Source organism: Diuraphis noxia, unplaced genomic scaffold (assembly GCF_037042655.1).
Source record: "Diuraphis noxia isolate RWA-SAM2 unplaced genomic scaffold, SU_Dnox_SAM2 contig0003, whole genome shotgun sequence".
Lineage (NCBI taxonomy): Eukaryota > Metazoa > Arthropoda > Insecta > Hemiptera > Aphididae > Diuraphis > Diuraphis noxia.
Window position 1 is genome coordinate 32,289,716 of NW_028301713.1, and position 15,532 is coordinate 32,305,247.

The 15,532-nt window shown below is 29.9% G+C and overlaps 2 protein-coding genes across 5 annotated transcripts; one reads left to right on the forward strand and one right to left on the reverse strand.

The window, feature by feature from the left end:
- The first annotated feature begins 307 nt into the window (after window positions 1–307).
- On the forward strand, window positions 308–5,566 carry LOC107166295 (transformer-2 protein homolog beta). 4 transcript variants are annotated; one of them, XM_089224867.1, is made up of 8 exons: window positions 308–589; window positions 855–1,130; window positions 1,219–1,347; window positions 1,411–1,583; window positions 1,660–1,785; window positions 2,291–2,430; window positions 2,608–2,945; window positions 4,949–5,566. In XM_089224867.1, the coding sequence occupies exons 1-7, from the start codon at window positions 575–577 to the stop codon at window positions 2,670–2,672; spliced, it is 924 nt and encodes a 307-aa protein (XP_089080993.1). In that variant the 5' UTR covers window positions 308–574; the 3' UTR covers window positions 2,673–2,945; window positions 4,949–5,566. The 4 variants fall into 4 exon arrangements, with proteins under 4 accessions (XP_089080993.1, XP_089080994.1, XP_015370394.1 ...); XM_089224868.1 differs by having other exon boundaries at window positions 5,210–5,566; XM_015514908.2 differs by lacking the exon at window positions 2,608–2,945 and having other exon boundaries at window positions 309–589; window positions 5,210–5,566.
- Window positions 5,567–6,656: 1,090 nt separating this feature from the next.
- LOC107166117 (uncharacterized) lies at window positions 6,657–9,350 on the reverse strand. The gene is made up of 5 exons (XM_015514658.2): window positions 8,915–9,350; window positions 8,598–8,852; window positions 8,403–8,519; window positions 8,026–8,335; window positions 6,657–7,938 (listed from the first exon to the last, which is right to left on the reverse strand). The coding sequence occupies exons 1-5, from the start codon at window positions 9,086–9,088 to the stop codon at window positions 7,700–7,702; spliced, it is 1,095 nt and encodes a 364-aa protein (XP_015370144.1). The 5' UTR covers window positions 9,089–9,350; the 3' UTR covers window positions 6,657–7,699.
- Between the last annotated feature and the right edge of the window lie 6,182 nt (window positions 9,351–15,532).

The window sequence follows — 15,532 nt, forward strand, 5'->3', positions numbered from 1 at the left end:
AACGGCGGGAAATACATTCATGAGAAATGGCCTTCCCCAGCGCCTGCAGCTGCACCACGTCCTGTCCTGCTTGTCATAATCAATATTGGTTAAAAGTTTAAAAAAATGAGAGTTTAAAAGAGAAATTAAATTTGTGAGAGGGTAAACAAATAAATTGCCAAAAAATCTCGATGAATGAGCATTGTTGTTTGGTTTACTAATGGAAGGAGTCACGCGTACGTTGGCCGCACTGGTAAGTGACGCCGTGACAATGGTGTGGCGCGGTGAAGAAGACGCTCCCTACTCCTCTGGCTGACTAGTTCACAAGCTTTGTTTATTAGTTTTTAGCGTCTGCGTTTCTCACTACATTAAAATTGTGTTTTGTCGTTCGGCAATTGTTTCTTATTTTGTTTTCTGTCTCCTTCACTGACCGCGAGAGCAAAGTAGATTTTGGTATTGAATTTTACTTTCGGTCGTATCGTTTTTTTGCGGTACCACCGGTTTTCGATCCTTGTGGAAGATTTTCGACTAATCTCGCGCGAACGAGATTTTAATTGACTCATTGACGGACGGACACGTGAATTGAGCTTCGAAAATGAGTGACGTCGAGGTGAGTAACAACTTAGGGGTACTGCCACCACCCATGTTAGTCGAAGTAAAACGTGACGTTGATTTTCTATTCTATCGGCGGTGCGTGTCGCGTTTTCGGAGCGAATTCTATGAGTTCTCTCTTGACAATAATTGAGGTTATGTTGCATCAAGAATATTATTAACATAATTTTTATAATAGCTTGCAATTGTTCTCATCGAGCCCCTCTGTCTGATTATTTACTTTATAAGATCTATGTTCACCGACAGTCATTTCGATGTTTCAGGATCGCAATGGGAATTCTAAATCCCGTTCCATCACTCCCAGCCGAAGCCGTAGCAGATCTCCGAGCGATCACAAGTCTCGCAGTCGATCACCCACTCACTCTAAGACACGTTCTAGATCGTTGTCTCGACCACCCAGCCGCAATGGCAGCAAGTATAAGAGCCGCTCTAGGCATTCGTATTCAAGGTCACGTTCCCGGTCCCGTTCGTATTCTGGTGATCGTCGACGCAGTTACCGCAGCCACTCTCGAGGCTCAGGCTCAAGACGCGGCAGACATGTAACTAACATTATATATAATAACAGCGTTAATTCCCGCGCATTTTCACTTTCTTTTGTTTTATTTATTTATATAAACATCGTTTTAGGAAAACCCAAAACCTAATAAATGTCTTGGAATATTCGGCCTTAGTGTGTATACTACAGAACATCAACTCTACGATATATTTGCTAAATACGGTTCTATCGACAAAATCCTCATCATTATTGATGCCAAAGTAAGCTATTAAATATCAATTAATTACTTGGTACAATTTTTCAATTTGTAATATTAATTTCAGAGCGGAAGGTCTCGTGGTTTTGGTTTTGCTTATTTTAAAAAGCATGAAGATGCAAAGGTAGCTAAAGAAGAATGCTCAGGCATGGAAATTGATGGTCGCAGGATTCGAGTAGATTTTTCAATTACCCAACGCCCTCATACACCAACACCTGGCATTTATATGGGCAGACCAACGTAATTATATTCTTTTACATTAGTACTGATGATTTTGTTTGCATAAAAATTAATATTTTGTGATTTTAAATTTTAGAATGAGAGAAGAAAGGTCATCTAGGAGAAGGGGTTATGATAGATATGATAATAACCGGTATGATCGTGGTGATCGGTATGACCGCGGAGAGCGTTATGACAGATATGATAGAGATAGAGATTATGAGTAAGTAACTATTCTTAAATAGTATGTACTTAAGATGACTGTAGTTTATACCCACATATATTGTCTATCCTACATGTGCGTAGCATGGTGAATATTATTCCCGGTAGATCACGTTTAGCTCAGTTTACAAATTTAAGGGAATTTATCTATTATTAAATTTAAAGATACAAATCTTTTAAGTTGGCCTTATAAGCTTTTCATTATGTTTTAATTTTGAAGCTAGATAAGTATTTTAAGATGTATTAACAATTATCAATTTAAAAATAAAATTTAGTTAAAAGCCCATGAGGTCGTATGAATAATACTCTTACCTTTAAATTTTATTAGAGGTAAATTCACTCTAATTTTAAGGTGATGGAGCTAAATATAATCTGTTGAGCATACAATTTTATATATTATGCACTTGTAAGATAGAGACAATACAGTGGGTATAATGTCCTATTAATAAATTTTTCTATTACCATTGTAATAAATAGTTTGGTAATCGACATTTATTTGTTCTTAGCGATTACTATGAGGGTGGTTATAGAGGCGGTGGCGGTGGTAGAGGTGGTGGTGGAGGCCACTACAGAGAACGCAGATCACCATCCTACTACAAAAACAGATCGCGTTACGATAGGTCACGTTCACGTTCTTATTCTCCACGTAAGTCTTAAAGATTTTTTTAGTTACTAAATATACGATATTAGTACCCTATCCAGCAATCCAGTGTTTTTTTAAGCTTATTTATTAACTTGCCTATCCCATTATTTTTTCTTCGTTTTCTCGGGTTTTTCTCATATAAGAATTTAAGTTTAAAAAATAATCAATTACTTAATGCAGTTTTTCAGCTTTCAAAGTATTTAATCAAGATTTCTCACATATTCAATTTTTTATTCATTTCCTGAAGAACATATTCGAAGAAAAGAGAATATTTCAAACTGTCAAGATAATAATATATATAAATTGACTTGAAGACTTCTCGAACTTCTATAACTTTAGAACTTTTTTTTTAAAATTTAAAAAAAAAAATATTAAAAGAAGATTCTTCAAATTACAAAAGTAGAACACATGAAGACCCATGTTCTCAATATGACCCAAGGGTAGAAAATTGGTAGACACTGATGAAGATCTTGAAGTTTGTCAAGAAAATTAACAGTTTATCGCCACTAATTACAGAGGTAAATTTATAGAACGGTGTAAATTTCCTCTAAAAAATAACGTCCCAATAGCTTATAATAACTTAAAAATATCAAATTTTGGTTTATGCATGAAAAAGAAGTTCTTTCTTAGTAATTTCCTAAAACAATTTCTATAATAGGTCTGGTTTTGATTATCTTAGTCCCAACATTTCGGTTTATAGTCAATGGCGTTAATACTTTTGTCCAATTATTTGGTAGGCTAATTTTGTTGGTGTTAGGTGTGGCATCAGTTGTGTTATGATATGATATTAAGTTACTGCTGATTTCCCTTTAATTCCCTACAAACTAATCTTGTCTGTGTTATTTTGGATTGGAGAAGTCAAATTATCAAAAATATGACCACTCAACAGACATATTGTATTTTTTAATTTGTCTTGTGGCATATTTTATACAGGGTAAATTATGTACTTAGGGTGTAAATATTTTGTATTTAACAACTCTATAACTACAAAATAAATAATTACCTCTGACAAGTACTTAAAACATATGATAATATTAAATAAAATAAAAAATTGAATGTGTATAATCTTTTGTGGCGAAAACTCATTAATATTTTGTATTTATTGTATAGAATGTGATTTTTCTAACATAATTAAGTGTTTCTCGGATATTTTTTTTCTTGTATATATAATATACATAAAATTTGAAGTACTTGTTTTCTAGGTTTAAAAGTACTTCAAATTGTAAATGTTTTACATATTATCCAAGAAAGTCTTAATTATTTTATGCAATCACCCTATATATGTATTTTTTATAAAATATTAAATGATAATTGTTCTCCCAAAACTATCAAGTAAACTATACCAAGCTTTAATATTACTATTTATACAGCACATTTTCAGATTAAATAATGAAATTGAGTATTTAAATTTGGTGCTAGTTGTTTATCGCTCTACTACTATACATAACATATTATTCTACCAGAATGGTGACCATCTGTTGTACTAAGATATTAGAATATACTATTTCAAAAATTAAGTAAATTAAAATTACATTGCTTGGTTAGTAATTAATATTATACATGTTAAAGATTATTTTCTTAAGATCCTTTATATTTTTCTTTTTGTTCTATTATATTATTATAAGAGGATGCCACACCCACATATGTTGTCTTATGTTTTTCAAGTGGGTAACATAACATAAACTGTTTTGTGCAGGAAAAAACTGTGAGAGCTAGAGTTATAACTAAAACAAAATTTTCTCCATATAAAAAAGAGAATTTTGTCTGTGCAATATCGTTTTTTCAATATCAGAACTACTAAAAAAGTTATTCATGCCTTAAAAAAAATACGAAATTAATGTATTATGAATCAATAAGAACTTTTTTGTATAAGTGGTATCAAAAAAAAAAAAAAAAAAAAAACGATATAGCGTAGACCAAAATCCCCCTTTTGTATGGTGAAAATTTCTTTTCTTGGTTATTATTAGCTTTCTCGGTTTTTCTCGTGTGAAACAGCTTTTGCTATGTTACACACATGTAAAATAGATACAACACATGTAGGTGTGGCTGGCATCCTCTCATTATGAATGCCAGTATTAACCATCACAGTAAATAATAACCTATTTTTTATTCCTTTTTAAGTACCCCAGTTTATAATGTTATATTTCTACAATAATAGTGCATGTTAAATTAGTGATTACCCATACATTTTAGTAACAAGCCTGCAACATACTGTCATGTTTTGATTAAAATGTTTTCAAAAAATCTTCTAGTTTATTAACCTAAATGAATAGGACACATACAGATTAATTTATAATATAGTATGTATCAATATTTATCAAAATAATAACATTTTTGATTTGATAGCTGATGTAAGGTCACATGGTGTCTGGTAGGGTGATAATTTTTATGGGGTAGAGCGATAATAATTAAGTACTTATAATTTAGTATTTGATTATGTATATTTATAATTTATATCTTATTATAATTAATAATTAAGCTCTTCGTTTTTTGTTTTTTTTTTTTGTTATCTTGAACACAGGTCGTAATAAAACCTAAATGAGCTGGAATATCATCAACACAGGAATGTTTTGTGAAGAAATAGAATATACATAATTTTTTTATTGCCCAATTTTTTTTTTCATACACAAAATTAATTTTTATCTTAAATATTACCACTTTGTAACAAGAAAATTAGTACTATTAAGTTAATCGACTTCATTATTTTTTTTTCATTCATAGGAACATTTTTTTTCTATACTAATTATTACTATGTATTTGTATTTTCATTTGTTCTGCTAAGGTGCGGAAAGAGTTTAAGAAATTTTCTTTGAAGACTAGGGATAACATTGTAATGTGAAGCATTTGTCAAGTCTGAAGAAATTTAAAAAGGAGTGAAGATGTTTTAGTCAAACATTTTGACATTGTAAATTTAGTGTCGCAATTTTAGTTTTTCACAATATTATTAGGCTCACCCTATTTAATTGCTCCTACCTAAATTGTTTTTGGTAAATATAATCAACTTGTAAATAAATATATTTTTTTTTTAATTTAAACTTGTCTGACGCTATATTATGCATATGTTTAAATTAATTAATTATGTAATAAGCAAACAGATTTAAGAGTGAATAATAAAAGTTTTCGTATTCTAAATATATAATATTACTAATTGATCTCTTTTCCTAAATCATCCTATTTGGAACAATCTTTATCCTGTGAATATTAATTAATACACAAGTGCTTACTCCTTCATCATATGATATGTTTTATCTTAGATAAGTATTGGTTTTAGAGAAAAAACTCTATTGTGGAAGTGTTAGGGCCAGTCGTACCGTCTACGGTTAAACTTTGATTATGCTTAATCAGCTAATAACAAATATTTAACCGTGCAAATTTGGCCGATTATCTTTAATCAGAGATAGTACCACTAGCCCTTAATGTTAATTTTTTATTTCTTTAATATTAACCACTGCGAATGTAGAGAAAAATGTTCGCGCGATAGTAATACAACTTTGTGTACAATAACTTTAACAATTTGGATAAGTATAAGTTTATATAATTTGTAGAAGATAATATAATATGTTAACGTAGAAGTAATATATCAGAATGAAGTTATTAACTAATGTATTTTTATTTGTACATGTTGATTTAGTAATTTTTGATATATCCACTACGATTAAAATAGTAATTTAAACATTCCAAGTTATCTACTAATTAGATACTAATAATTTAAACTGGTGTTTCTTAGTCTAATCTATTTTAGTAACAAAATGGAAAACTATATGACAATTATTATTAAAAAGATATGCCAAGGGTATAATGAATTTCTGGAATAATCGTTATCATTGTCCTTCCCCAAAAGGTATTAATGATGTTGAGAACTCATCAATGATATTTACATGTTACTTTGGTATCTATATACTGCAGTGGTAACGATAAATTTTGTCTGTACTTATTTTACTCTTACCACCGCAGTGTGTGGAATCCATCCTTATAATTAAATATTATCATTTTTATAATTGTCACCAATGTTCATTTAATTTAAATCTTTGGATTATGACCTTTTTTACAATAATTGATCTCAGAACATGACCTATAAAATAATCTATTGCAGTCAATTATTAATTGGCATATTATGTTTAGATTATGACCATGAGTCAACACAATTTTGAGTCCTAATAGTTTGTTTTCCTTGAATATAAGTGTGATTACCTAACTACTAAGGAATTTAAAATCAATAATACATATAATTAACAATTGAAAATATAATATAATTTATTGATAGATATAGCTGAAAAATAAATACATACATAAAAATAATCCTCAAACCAATTGTTATGTTTTGATTTCTTTACCACCTTTGAATTAGATTAGGTGTAAAAAGTTATTAAATAAATATAAGATTAACTCAAAGAAATTAAACAAAAAACAAATACTGAAGGAACTTTAACCATACTGACATTAAAAAAATAGGCAATTTAGTGGTTAAAAAGAAACTGTTAACAATAATTTAACACTTATATACTATCACAAAATAAATGTTCATGTTATTAGGATTTGCCAAAATGTTGGCATTTCTAAGACCTTGGATGATCCAATTGGTATCTTTTGATATAGGCATGTAGTACTGACCAGTTTTAAAGTTTAGTGCATAAAATAAAGCAGTTATGATTATACAGAACATGGCAACCCTAAAAGTACTTACAACACAATGTTACATACTATAAAACAATCATACATCAATAATGGTTAGGTAAAAAATATTTGCTTAAATAATATTGACTTTGTACCATGTAAATAAAATTTTCAATAAATTTAATTAATGTAAATGCAACAGTTGATACTTTGAAGAGTGAAGAGAATTTAAAATAATTTTCAGAATCTAAATACCTATACGTAATAATTGTAAATAGAAATTAATAACGCTGGAAATCTTTTAGTTACTTCTAAACAGCAAAAGCCTCCGATACTCAACACATTTTATATTATCACAATAAAAGTATGTTAACTTCCTTAATACCCAAGATTTGTACAGTGAATTGATTTTTTAATATCAATGATTGTCTGATGTTCATAGGTTTTCACTGTTAATTATGATATTCTATGACCTTGATCAATAATGATGTTTAAAATATTAATATAGATATTAAGTAGCACATTTTTGAAACCTAATGTTTAATTACCACAGTATTAAAATATATAGGATTTAAAATTTTTGGTCAATGTTTATCCGCTAACTAGGTTATGTAACGGATTAAGATCATTTAGCTGAATACTTATTGGACGTATATAATCACGTCACTGCTGGTGTGTCTGTTATGTTTAAAATCAAGTTTTGCAGATCTTTTTGAGCTTCACTAGTGGAAACTTGAGTGAAAAAATCATCTTCGTTTTCTTTGATTACATAAGGTGTACTATCAAACTGATAGTGTATACCTAACACAATGTTGAATGCTGACATGTCATACCCGTGACAACTTGAATATCTGTACTGTGGTTTCTTATCATATCTACACCCTTTGGTCTGCGCCCCTATTGAACAAACGTGAAATAATGATTAATTATAACATTATGTCAGGGCAGTGATTACAATAAAATGTCTTTTCTCTAAGTACAAACCTATGGGGGATATGCATTCACTGATGAGCGCACATTGAATCCATGGTAACATGATGTCTTGATGCATGTCAAGAGTATTGTACACAATAAGTTTATTGACTAGGACGAGGGGAAGAAAGAAAAAATTGTCTGCAGGTGTTCGAAAGTAATCAAACATTTTGGGGTGTGTGAGTGTTGTTGTGGCCATCCTTGTCTCCCAGCCGACAATTGATTTGTTGCTGTAGAGGGTGAAAAGTTTTGAAACATTTGGAGATATTATCCGAACATTTGGATCGAGAAACATCACGGCACCAGCGCGATTCAAAGCATCCTAAATGAAAACACTTTAGTTAACACCATGATACCTATACTTTTATATATTTAAAATAAGTTTATACCTGTAACACAAGAGGCCGATATGCTTTGATATGTGTACGGCTTACATGAGATGGAAATTTTGATAGATCAAAATCGATTATTGTACACCGGGTGTTGTTATTACAAAATGATTGCATCTACAAATTATATTTAAATCTTAATAATAATCAAAAAATCTAAATTTAAAAATATATGGAACACTAAGAATGTCTTACAAGGATGAGTTGGTAGTCAGATATTCCCAGGTTGTATACAAGTATAGCACGGTCAGGTAAGTATTTGGCTACACATGTCACAAGCCCAATAGCTTGACTGTGTTCCCCGTCCAACACGTATGTGACTACAATGGGAAGAGTAGAGTTTTTCCAAGATGAGTCTGGATAAATAGCCGGTTTTTCAACAAAACCCAATGCGTACAGATAGTCTTCATTGACCACCAACTCCTTTTGCTCGGCCACCTTCAAATTGTCCTGGAATGAAATTGAAACGTTTAGAAACGACACTCATATTACCACAAGATGGGTTCGATTACTTTGAAGTTTTTGAAGTTGTTAATCTGCTTGTGTGTTTCAGTGACCAGGGTCTCGATGGCTGGCCGGCTCAGACTGTTTTGAAACATTAGGAACAAAATGCTAAACGAAAAGACGGCAATGAAGCAGAAAAGCATGTACCGTGATCGTAACCTCATGTATTGTAACTTAAACATGGAGCTGACTTTGTAGTCAACACCTGTTTAAATGAGTAAAACACAGGTGCGTTTACAACAATACAAGTCGAAAAATCGAAACCCAATTGTTTTGCGACCACGTCGTGCGACGGGATAAATATACTTATCGGCTATTACATAGATATTGTGAGCAATGTGAACGTTTTATGCAAACATTTCCTAAAGCATTATGGACCATGGAGGCAGACAATTACACTAATTTATATTTAATTTTAGTTTGTAGTGTTTGTACAGCGACGGGCGGCTGTAAATTTTTATCAGCATAAAAGATTAGTTGATAAGGATTATCATTTTTCAATTTTGTTCCGAGGTGATTATGACCATAGAAAATAGATAAAGGTCATTTTGATTAATTGTTTCAACTTTCAAGTAATAATATTTTTTCTTTTGTTTTATGCCTAGTTTACACGCTGCGCAGTACTTGTCATTAGTGCTTGTCACTCGCACTATGACTAGCTACTTGTCATTAGTAAATAGAACTGGATTCTATTCACTCGCACTCTCGGTTTTACTAATACTAAGCACTATTTATTCTGTTCACACGCAATGTGTGAGTGCGAGTGACAAGTACTAATGACAAGTACTGCGCAGCGTGTAAACCCGGCATTAGTATTCTACTTCACAGTTCACATTAGTTTTTGCGCCATCACAACTACTATTCTATATTTCTATTTTAATAATTATTATTTATGATACATTTATTTATTATGCCAAATTCATATATTTTTCTTCATTTTAGTTAATTTTTTTTCAGTTTCTCAATAATTGAACTACCTATATAGTTAATTTACTTTTTAATTAACACAATAACTTAACTAGTTACAGACTTCATAGTATAACTTAGCTTTTTCCGGTTGATTTGAAATATAAATCGTCAAGTTAAAATCATGTTTTTGTGTAGATATTACCTAACATGTACCATGGCCTCGTGGCCATAGCCAGCATTTATTTATTTTTATTTTTTTTGAGAGGGGAGGGGGGTTCATTTTTTAATCTAAAACTTGAACATAATTTTTAAGAATTTAAATTAAATATAACCATATCATTGTTTTAGGTACCACTACAAAGTACAAATACAAATTTACTTTATTATTCAAAATACATCAATTTTTAATTATACTACAATTATTTAATAAAAAAAAATTAATTAAATTTACTACAAATCAGAGTTTGATTTTAGAGTAACATAATTTTCTTTGACTGTTTGGCAAACTGATTTAGCACCTCTTCTGAATCAACATTTATTTCCCTGTGAATTGACATTATGCTAATCCCTTAAGCTCTTTTTTCCTTATTAATTTAATTGTATCAACAGTCAACACACCATGTATTTTTACAATGTTAATTGTCAATCCCTAAAATTACTGTATTAGGACGTGACTCTTCTTTAGGCCATTTTGATTTCCATATTGCAAATTCCGCTTGAAAACAGTAGGTTCTATCAATATTTGGGAATAAAACTTTACGCTGTCGTTAATTTCTTCACTAGTGGCATAAAAACATTTATTCGGAATAATTTATTGCAATGAACTTATTAAAGAATATTATATATTATTATATATTATTATATATAATATCTATCAGAAAGCTGTATCCTCTTATATGGTCAAGAAATGGCAAAAAAATATTAAGTTTGTAATACTCTTCAGAACTATTAGCGGGCACATTATTACAGTGTGTTCGTCTATTTACTAAACGAGGAACATTTATTTTTTCTTTATTTTTATTCAGCATAGTCACAGCAATTTAAAACACGTCTGAAAAATGTTTATTGTTATTTTCTATCATTTCGTCAAAAATTACTAACACATTATCGACATCAGCGGTTCTCAACTTTTTTATAGTCACGTACCACCTACACAATTTTAAAATCTTTACGTACCACCTGGCCATTTTTTTTCTTATTAATAATGTAAACGTCTATGTTATATGTATAGAATTTTATTAATAAATTAATTTTTTATAAAGGTAGATTTTCTTCGCGTACCGCAGGTTGAGAACCGCTGATCTTATGCTTCGACAAAATCATCATTTTATTGTCTGTAACTGTTTACACAACGTCAACGTATAGGTACAAATCAATTATTCTCAACTATTTTGAGAGGTAGTTATAACAAATTTAGCATCTTTAATTATACTTAATAACTGACAATAGACTTTTGAGTGGTTTCTTTATTTATTGAAAATTTGAAAATTACAACTTTTCTAATGCAACATTAGTGACTGGATATAGTTCTTTGAACCACAAGACACTTTCATGTTTGCAAACCCAACGTGTTTCACATAATGCCACTAATGTACTATGTCTTATATCTGTGGAAAAGGTTCAATGATAGTTGTTCTCAATACTTCGCTACGTCGAGCAGAAGAGTGAAAAGATGTTCCGAGGATTTGAATTATGCTAATACAGTTTCTTATTGAGGGCAATGAGTTGGCGTTTGCCAACGCAAGGTTGAGCGAATGAGCACTGCAGTGTACATAAACAGCCACGACAAAGTCTTTTTTTATCTATTTATTTAATTGTAACACTACACCAAGTATTTTTACAATGTTTTACAATTTATAATAATTATAATTATAATAAATTGATTAGTGGCGCAACCAAGGGGGGTGTTTTGGGTGTCTGGACGGGGTGTCTTGAACTGTATAATAGGAAATCTATATTTAATTATATTCAATTACCATTGAAAAACATTTTTCAATCTTTTTTAAAATCTAAATCTAGTGTTATAATTTATAACTGATAAATGTTACCAAGTCTTTTGTCCATAGTTTATCGACAATTACTAAAATTATATGTAACTTTAATCTAAACATACGTGTCATGTACTCACGTGATATAAATTGTTTAGTTAATTAAATGTTGGACGTCAGTAGTGTATTCAGAAATAATTATGATGGTGGTTTGATTCAAATCGTTTGAATAAAATAATATAATAGGTTATAGGTAAATATTTAATAGAAGTCGTGACGAATGTCACTTGTACATAGTATACTAACAAATTTGGAAATGAATTGGGGAAATACTGTATACACTATTGGCGGACACCCCTTGAAAAAATCCTAGTTACGCCACTGTAATTTATAGTGTAATTACAACAGTATTTACATTTACTACAATATTTTTAAATTTTGGTTAGCTTATGAGTCTAGGTCAGAATCTGAGGTTGAGTTGTTTTCAATGGGTTCTAGTAGGATATCCAGCGGTAGTCGAAGTTTGAGTCTTAAATTGGCGAATCTTCTGCCGATTTTGTAGTAAGTGCTGAAAGTGCTCCGTTAACTTTGTGAAGTTTTTCGTGTACATTTTTAAATTGTTGTGTTGGCCCGGTAGATAGTTGTGGTAGGCTCGTATCGTTATGTAATTGTTTGTTTCTCATGAACCAAGGGGCCTTTAGGGCCATTCTTAGGAATTTATTTTGGAGGGTTTGTAATTTTGTAATTATTGTTTTTGAGGCAAGATTCCATATTGGGCATGCGTATATTACTAATAATGGTCTTATAATTGCTGTTTATAGGAGTAGAGAACATTTCATTTGTATAGTAAAGCAATGATTTTATAGGGGTTACAGTATTCGCAGCCTAGTGTACACTTGGTTAATAATTTTTTGTTGATGTGTATTTTCCAGCTTAGTTTTTCATCGAGGTGTAAGCCTAGATATTTTACTGAATCGTCTTTATTGTTCAAATTTATTTCTTGATTGATTTCTTTTTTATGTATTCTTAAGCGTTGAGCACCGTGTATAGATAAACCACTCATGGCAGAAGCACCGTCGTAGCCTTGATCAACTAGAAACTGGCAATTAATTACTGTTATTTTGCAAACTACTCATTTTTAAGGTTGTAAGTAATAGCTTATGTAAATTACACAAAATCTTGACGAATTTTTTATTTCTTTTGTCATAATAACGCAAGTATACAGACATTTTCTAATAACCTAATACTGCTATACCGACGTACCGTTTCGATAGTCGTCGACGATAAACCGTTTCTTAGAGAAAAAATATTTAACTAAGCTATTAATCTTTGAAAACCGATATTGAATTGTCTATAAATGATAAATACCTATTTAATAAATTAGTGTTATAACGTTGAAGCGGAACCAAAACGTTAGATGGCACGATATTTATTTTGTCGTTTAATTTGTATTTAATAAGGATAATAAACAGAAACAAATTATAAATTAAAGTAATTTAAAAACCATTCAAGTACTTCGAAATAAAAAGTATTTGAATACTTTTACTTAGTAAGCTTTCTTTAGCAAGCACAGATTTACAAGACCACATGCACAAAGTTTGAATATTGCCTATTTCTAACTTCTTAAAAACTATCCGTTACCGTGATCCCGCTTCCTAATCTAGAAAAATTGTATGTAGACTGTAGAGGCATAAGAATAAATTTCTGTTGTCAGAAATCCCCAACTAAATACCTCAGATACATTCATTAATAGTTGCAAATAAACAATACAGAATGGTCGTGGAACATAATATGTTATGTATAAGATATATTATTATGTACTAAGATATAGATATCTTAGCCCAAGAGCGTGACTTATCTTTGTTTATTTAATTAATGATCATACTTGCTATAATTTATATAAAATAATTTCATTTTGATTCGGCTCGCGTGTTGTTTAAGTTTGGCAACACGTGCACCATTCGCAATACAATGTTACATGATTTTATTATGGACATCCGGTCAATTAGTCGTCAACAATAGGTCTTAAGGTCAATTTGGTCTACAAAATATAATTGATTTCACACATGAGGTAAATATACACTGTAACTCGTCAGTATACATTATAGTATAATATATATATATATATATATATATAGTATAATATTTTGTTCTTAAACCCTATTATATAGTAATGATATGTGAATATAGTCATAATAGTTATCAACTAATAACTATCGTAATGATAATATATATATAAATATGATGCATCACTTATGAGTATAATACTATATGTATATTCATAAACTTAATACTGTATGTCTGTATGTCTGTATACATAATATACATTACATATGTATTTCATACAATTTTTATGATTTTGAAGAATTTTGTTAAAATTCTACCTTCAGATGCTCATAAAAATAATTGCGTATTAACGCTTAAAGTTTATTTTATTTTCAACTTTTGAGGAATCTTATTAAATCATCAAGTTTTTTTGGTCGTGCTAAAAATAATTTATCAACTTTAATAACAACAAAAAATTTAAGATTTTTCATGAGTAGAAATAGCTCAAAAAGAGTGAAATTACTTTGAATTTTTTTTTGTATAGAAAATGCTCTTATAAACATCTGTAGTTATTCGTTATTGAGTTACTATAAAATGACAAAGAGAATTTCGGCTTCTTTTTTGCTCTACTACTTTTAAATTATAGGAATAGGCAATAGGAAATCTCCTATTCGAACCTGTTGAATATTGTAACTAGAACACGTAAATAGTGTCTCAGTATTATAAATAAAAATAAATAAGCACAAATGCATAACTGTCAAAACCATATATTACAGTTGCTATGTATAAGCATGCTAAAAACACAAAGGATACGAATGTCAATACATAATTAGCAAACGGATTTCAGGAGAGGCCAATCTTGCGTGGAATGATTATCCAGTTTCGACAATACCTTCATAATATGCAAGAAATAAGCATAATATTTTTATTAATTTATTTCTAATATTAATTCACAATTAATTAATAATTAGTTACTAAATTCTGAGTGTTTAATGTAGTTATTTTTGTCAATAACGAAGAAAGTTAAAAGTTATGTAGGTATAGGGTTATACTTAGGACATAAGTTCCTAATAGGCATTATAATTCTGTGTTAAAAGTAAAATTGATAAAAATAATTTCCAAGCTATTATTTGAATTTGGAACATTATTATAATAGTTTACGACGTTTTAAAACTTAAAATATTTACTTTAAGTAGGTAATTAAATAATTCAAAATTATTTCGTTGTAATAGTTTGGTTTTTCTTCATAATATTAATAATTTTTCATTTACAAATTTTTATTACAATACTATTTAAGAGGACGTGATACCCGCATATTTGTCTCCGTCTTACAATTGAGTAACATAACAATTTTTACGCTCAGCAGAATCACGTTTACTGTTTAGCTCAGGGAGTTTAAAATTTAGAATTAATTGCCCTCTTATAAAAATTAAAGTTAACATTATTATCGAGGACTTCTCATAAGCTTTTTATCAAATTTTAATTTTAAAGCTAGTTATGAGTATTTTAAGATACACAAACAATTTACAATTTTAAAATACTCGTAAAATTAAAATATAATAAAAAGCCTATGAGAAGCCCTCGATAATAATGTTAATTTTAATTGTTATAAGAAGGCAATTCATTCAACATTTTAAACGTGATCTTCTGAGCGTAAAATTTGATATGTTACGCACTTTTAAG

What these genes read in the sequence shown, in the direction of transcription:
- LOC107166295 (XM_089224867.1), top strand. An exon ending in GCTCAAGACGCGGCAGACAT is followed by an intron (nt 1,131 to 1,218) that starts GTAACTAACATT and finishes ACATCGTTTTAG; the next exon opens with GAAAACCCAAAACCTAATAA. An exon ending in GATAGAGATAGAGATTATGA is followed by an intron (nt 1,786 to 2,290) that starts GTAAGTAACTAT and finishes ATTTGTTCTTAG; the next exon opens with CGATTACTATGAGGGTGGTT.
- LOC107166117 (XM_015514658.2), bottom strand. Translation starts at nt 9,088, where the DNA reads ATGTTTAAGTTACAATACATGAGGTTACGATCACGGTACATGCTTTTC. An exon ending in CTGACTACCAACTCATCCTT is followed by an intron (nt 8,520 to 8,597) that starts GTAAGACATTCT and finishes TATAATTTGTAG; the next exon opens with ATGCAATCATTTTGTAATAA. An exon ending in TGAATGCATATCCCCCATAG is followed by an intron (nt 7,939 to 8,025) that starts GTTTGTACTTAG and finishes TTTGTTCAATAG; the next exon opens with GGGCGCAGACCAAAGGGTGT.